The sequence below is a fragment of the Cyprinodon variegatus genome, unplaced genomic scaffold (genome assembly GCF_000732505.1).
Source record: "Cyprinodon variegatus isolate N-32 unplaced genomic scaffold, C_variegatus-1.0 Scaffold1830, whole genome shotgun sequence".
Taxonomy (NCBI): Eukaryota; Metazoa; Chordata; class Actinopteri; order Cyprinodontiformes; family Cyprinodontidae; genus Cyprinodon; species Cyprinodon variegatus.
The window spans coordinates 72607-78686 of record NW_015152283.1 but is presented as its reverse complement, the minus strand read 5'-3'; the positions used below and the strand labels follow the sequence as shown (position 1 = coordinate 78686).

General features: G+C 42.8%; 1 protein-coding gene across 3 annotated transcripts in view; it reads right to left on the bottom strand.

Annotated features, from left to right (window-relative positions):
* Window positions 1-713: 713 nt before the first annotated feature.
* The window catches only part of LOC107104645 (dual specificity protein phosphatase 18-like), a 16215-nt gene continuing 10848 nt past the window's right edge, over window positions 714-6080 (bottom strand). The window contains exons 2-3 of one of the 3 annotated variants that reach the window (XM_015404688.1): window positions 1745-2525; window positions 714-760 (exon numbers count right to left, since the gene is read on the bottom strand). In XM_015404688.1, the coding sequence (XP_015260174.1) occupies window positions 1772-2452 (681 nt within the window). In that variant the 5' untranslated portion in view covers window positions 2453-2525 and the 3' untranslated portion in view covers window positions 714-760; window positions 1745-1771. Of the gene's footprint in view, window positions 761-1564; window positions 2526-6080 lie in introns of those variants that run through there. The other 2 variants (XM_015404689.1, XM_015404687.1) reach the window with 2 other exon arrangements.

Below are 6080 nucleotides of genomic sequence, written 5' to 3'. Positions count from 1 at the left end.
CAAAAATAGTTCTGCTTCGATCTTTTTAATAAGCAAGACTGTCTTGCCTTGTCCATTGCTTTATTACACTCATTAATGCTATTTAACAGATCTGGAGAAAACTGTGGATTTTCTCGCCCCTTTACCCTGAATTTCTTCAAAGGTGAATGTTTATTTATTACTTGCATTAAAATGTAAGGATAAGGTGGACAACCATTGGAGAAGATCTGGACAAAAAGTCTGATTTCTTCATATTCTAGTGACATTAATTAAGATTTTCTATTTATGGGTATTACTCATGCTTTCACAATCATATCATTTATGTGAGTAGGAATGCTAAAATAACTGAAACATTCAGCCTCAGCACTTTTCATTGCGTAACATGTGAATGTTTTAATGTGAACAAAGGTTCCGTCTGAAAGGTGTAACATCAGACTCTGACAGATAACACACTACAGTTCAGGAACATGATTTTATTTAAAATGGACCAAATCAATTCTATTCAAATTATACTGATGGAACCTGCATCTGTAAACAGATTATTTTCCTAATCCATGTAACCTGCGATCATCCCGTGTTTCTAACAGGTGTAAGGTTGGTGAGTGACCTCAGAGCGAACAGATGATGCTGCTCATAGTGATCCTCAGCGAGCTCAGGGGGCAGAGACACACGGGACAATTCTGTCCAAGTCTGTGATTGAAGGTGTTGATGGCAGCAGCACAGCTGATATTTCTCTCCAGGATGGAGTCTCAGCCAAACAGGAACAGACCAGATGAAGCTACTATGAGAAAAAGCAGAGAGAGCAGAACGTTAGAGATTGAACTAACAGATTCTGCAGAGTGGGAGAATAGAGATAGAATGAAGCAGAATGATGAAAAAGGGGTCCCTATGTCCTCCAGCAGTCTAAGCCTATAGCAGCAGAACTATAGAGATAGAATGAACAGAATGATGAGAACGTCCCCCATGTCCTCCAGCAGTTTAAGAATCGATTCTTTCAAATTCAGTGAGTTTTGGGAATGTGCCAAATGTGAAGTTATAAAATCTTGCTTATTTTGAACATGTTGATCCATCCCAGAATGGCTATTTGGTTAAAAAGGAACATCGCTCATTCTGAGGACTGAAGGACAGAGACTGCTGCTGCATGTCTGAGCATTAATGCAGGGACGGCATAGGAAGACCTGAACAAATCTAACTCCAATATTCTCCCAATTGGTAGAATTATTGGACAGCATGGGATTAATTTCCACTGTTATGCTGATGATACCCAGCTATATCTGTCTATAATCCAGATGAAGCTAACCCATTACATAGATTACAGGCATGTCTGAAGACAGAAAAACCTGGATGACTCTTAACTTTCTGCTTCTGAATGCAGACAAAACAGAAGTTATAGTCTTTGGACCAGAGTCTCTGAAAAAGAAGTTGATTAGTCAGTCACTTCATTTGGATGGGATTAAACTGATTTCTGATAATAAAGTAAAAAATCTTGGTGTTATTTTTGATCAGGACCTGTCATTTAAATCCCAGATCAAAGAGGTTTCTAGAATTTCCTTCTTTCATCTGAGGAACATTGCAAAAATGAGCAATCTCCTGTCCAGGGGTGATGCTGAGAAACTAGTCCATGCATTTGTTACTTCAAGGCTGGACTATTGTAATTAGTCTGGTCCTAATACTCTGCTGTCCTCGCTCATGTTTTAAGCCCTGGGAAAGTTTCTGTCTGCTAACAGAACTATGAGTCTGCAGGTTTAACAGTGGTGCTCCACACCTGTCCAGGTATCTTGGCTCCGCCTACTCACAGCTGTCTGCTTGTTGTTCTGCTGCTCTCTGATAACACATTGGACCCTCTTTTTGATGGATTGGCGGACATCGTCTTCCGAGAGCGAGACATCATGGGAGTATGGGTTGTCCCAGGTGACCTGGGTACAGATTTTAACCGGTTGTCTTTCTGCGTCCCCTCAGCCCGGGTCAGCTCCGTCCGCAGAGGAACCACCATACCTGGATCCACCCTCTTTAGACCCGCCCTGTCGGGCTCCACCCTGACCGTGTTGCGGCCGTACAGCTTCCTCTCGTACCGCAGCAGCTGCTCCCAGAAACCTACGTTCAGCCGTATGAAGGGACGGCTCTCCTGGACCCAACGGTGGGCCTGGCACAGCGTCACGCCCCGGTACCGCATCAGGTACGCCATCACCAAAGCCGGAGAGCGGCTCATCCCGGCGGCGCAGTGCACCAGCGTGCCTCCTGTGTGGTTTCCATTGATACGGTCGGCCACATGGTCGAAATGGGCTTCCAGCCGCTCACAGGGCAGATCACAGACGGGGACGCGGAGACACTCCACCCCTGGGTAGGAGGGGAAGGCATGACTCAGCGTGGCATTGACAATCAAGGTGATGCCTTTCTGTGACATCAGAGCAGCGTTTAGGGGGGCATCAGCCCCACTGAGGAACAGAGTGGGCGTAACTTGTGAGAGCAACATGTAGGGACTCAGGAGTGACTTGAGTCAGTTTCAGGTCAGCTTCAGTCGAGTTTTCAATGCAGTTTCAGATGAGCTGAAGAAGGAAATGATAAAACTTTAGTTGATATGAAACAAAAATCATTCACTAACCATTGATTAAAGCTATTATTAAACATGGCCTTAGAGACACAATCATGGCGCCAGAACAGGTGACATCATGTCCCTGCTGAGACAGACGGCTGAGGACAAAGAGGAAGACCGTTCTCCATGCAGGCTACGGTAATAGGAGGTCACTAAAAGTTGCCTCTCTTCAATGTACCAGTTTGCCAAAACAATGTCGGAGAGTGATGACATGTTTAGCCGCATGTCGTCATTCAACCGCTGGTTGTCTAGGTGGTGTCCTGAAAACAACGTGGGCTACATTAATAATTGGCAATCCTTTTTTCATGACAACGGAAATCTCCATCCTGTTTCTCTTCACAGTCAGAGAAACAGGACTACACTGGAAAACAGGCCAAGCTCCAACATCTATAAACAAAGGTGTTGAATCTGGGGCTTTACCTTTCCCCACGCCTTGGTGGAGCAATGAAACTACTGATCAGTTCCAGGCAGAAGGTTTTCCCTCTTCTGCAGAAGCTAGAGCCTCTTTTTCTACTAGAGCATAACGATGATCTGTGGGAGAGAGAGAAAGACCTCCAAGCATAAGCTACTGGTCCTACTGGTCATAAGCTACTGGTTGCCAGTTGTCTTCCCAGTGATGTCAGAGAACAACACCCACTCCGAACAATGAAACATCAGATGATACCTTGGAGTCTCGATCAGGTCATACATTGCAACCACTGGGGGTGAGATTATGGCATCTCTCAGGGTGTAAATGCAAGAGTCTGGCCTTCACCCCAATAGGACCAGCTGTTTCTCTTGGACAACAGATCTCTCAGGGCCAACTATTTCTCTGCTTTCTCTGCTACATGACCAATGAACTTGCCCATCTGATTCACCTCGGTTCTGCCACATTTAATGGCTCTTTCAGTCCCATGGTGGACTCTTAGGGTCTCTGTGATGATGGGACCCAGAAATCTCACTGTGGTCTGGGATAGTTCACATTTTCAGGGTTATTCCTTCTTTTCCTGCAGGGTGGCATGGAGTCAGGCTGTTAGAAAAATGTAAATGTTATAATTGTATTTGTATTAAGTTCCAGGCATTTGGCCTGCTACGAATGTAATAAATGGTTCTCCCAAAAAGGGAAATGTTGTGCCTTATCCAGCTGTGTGGTTGCAGGTGTCTGATCACCATCGGGAATAAACCTGCACTTCCCTTTTTGTAAATGTAAACTTCTTGGGAGGGTCATGTGACCGAGAACCGTGATGGAAGCACAGTAAATAATTCTGAGGACAGTGTTTGAAACTTTCTTTCAAAACCCTTTTAAAAGCTGTAAGTAAGGCTCAAAAGATACAACATTGATATGTCTAAAGCTCCGTCTGTGAAACAGTGCGAAATTTTCTCAAAAAGACACAAGACAGCCACCAAAACAGCACCGGGTACAACGTGCGTGAAGATGCTAATATGGTTAGCATAGCTGAAGTGTTGGAAGAGCTAAAATCGCTCCGGTCAGACTTTGGAGTAAAGCTGGATAGTTTAGATGAAAGACTGACTGGAATGGCGAGCGCCATGTATGCAATGGAATCTAAAGTGTCTGAGGTTAAACAAGACCTTAATAAACCAGGCGGCTCATATGGAGGAGGCCGAGGCTCGCATTGCCGAAGTAGAAACCTCGGTTGAAAAAACAGAAACATTGTTGACTTCAGCTATGAAACGAATCAAGAATCTTGAGGCCAAAACAGACAACTTGGAAAACCGAGGAAGGCGAAAGAATCTACGTGTCTTTGGCATTCGAGAGGCAGCAGAGGGAGGAAAATCGCTTTTCGACTTTATTAGCAACATGCTACCGAAATGCCTGGAGCTAGCACCGGATAAATCATTCACATTGGAACGGGTACACCGCACACCGGCCTCCAGGAAACCAAACCAAGGCGCAGTGGTTCTGATTCACTTTTTAAAGTTCCAGGAGAAGGAATCTGTGTACCAAGAGGCAAGGAAAAGAGAAATTACATATGATGGGGCCAAAATCGTGTTTGCACAGGATCTATCTGCACAGATGGTACGGATCAGACGGGTTCCACCTGGTAGGGAAGCTGTTTGTTGATATCGGTGCTTTCCGCTGATTCCAACATAACCCCTGCAAACTTCAGATCCTCAACGGTGGAAAAATGAATCTCTTCTCAACATCTCAAGAAGCCGAAACATTTTACAAGACTCTTCCAGAATAAAAACAGCGGGTGCCTTTGATCAGTGAGTCATGAAAGACAAAATGGTTAGGAAACAGGTAAACTGATGGGAGATTTTATGTGGCTATTCCTGCTCCAATAGAGCTGATCAACAACCGGAACATAAGCAGGAGAAGTTCTAAGTTAATTGTCAGTTTATGTAAATATGCTTTTGTATACTTAAGTATCCTAATTCTAAGTCTACTTTGAACTGTTGGATAATTAATGCTGAAAGTTGAGCCTTAAATAAGTCATTACTGTTCTACCAAGGGCTAATGGTTATACTGTTTTTATAGCTGGACACTGGCTACTGTGTGGAGTTTTGGTGAGGTCACGTTGACTAGTTGCTCCTCATTAGTGTGGATCAACGTCCTCCAAACACTTAGTTCAAGGGGAGGGGGGGCATTTCAGATTGTTTATGACTAGCTCTGTGTGTTGTATGGATGATTGTGTGAATGCATGTGCAAACCTGCCTTTGCAGCTCTACCTTCACTGATTTATTTTTAGTCCAATAGTAAATTAAATAATCTGATATGGGGAGGACAATTAAGGGAAATGCTTTGAATATCAAAATCACTTGTTGGAATGTCAGAGGAATACGAAAGCTTACTAAATTAAAACAAGTATTAGACCGACTAAAATATTTTAAATCTAAAAAAGTTTTTCTACAAGAATCTAATTTGATTAAGACAGAAATACATCGAATAATGAAAAGATGGCAGGGTCAGGTATATCACTCTTCCTTTACCAGTCATGCCAGAGGAGTTATTATTCCTGGGTATAAGTCAATACCATTTCAAACTATACGGTCAATCTAAGACCCCTATGAGAGATATATCATTGTGCAGGGACATATTTCAACATTAAAATTAAATTTGATAAATATTTATGGACCTAGCAATGATAATCCATCCTTTTATGAAAATGTATTCTTAACCTTGTCAACCCTGGAGGGACTTTATATTATATTAGGAGACTTTAACTGCACCCTGAACCCAAGTCTGGATAAATCTACTCAACGTCATTCAGAAACCAGGAAAATACTCCTTAATTATATAAAAGGTTTAAGAATAAATGAAATACGGAGAACAAGGAACCCAAGCAACAGGGAATGTTCATGTTATTCAAACACACATCAGTCCCATTGATTATTGATTATTTCCTTTTCTCTGTGGAGTTACTGCCTCACGTGGAGAACTGCTGGTATGATAGTGTTTTAATTAGTGATCATGCTGCAGTGTCTCTGGAAATGAAAGTAAATAAGATTGATCAAGGGTTGAAACGATGGAGGATGCAAACACTTCTGCTAAAAGACTCGAAATTTG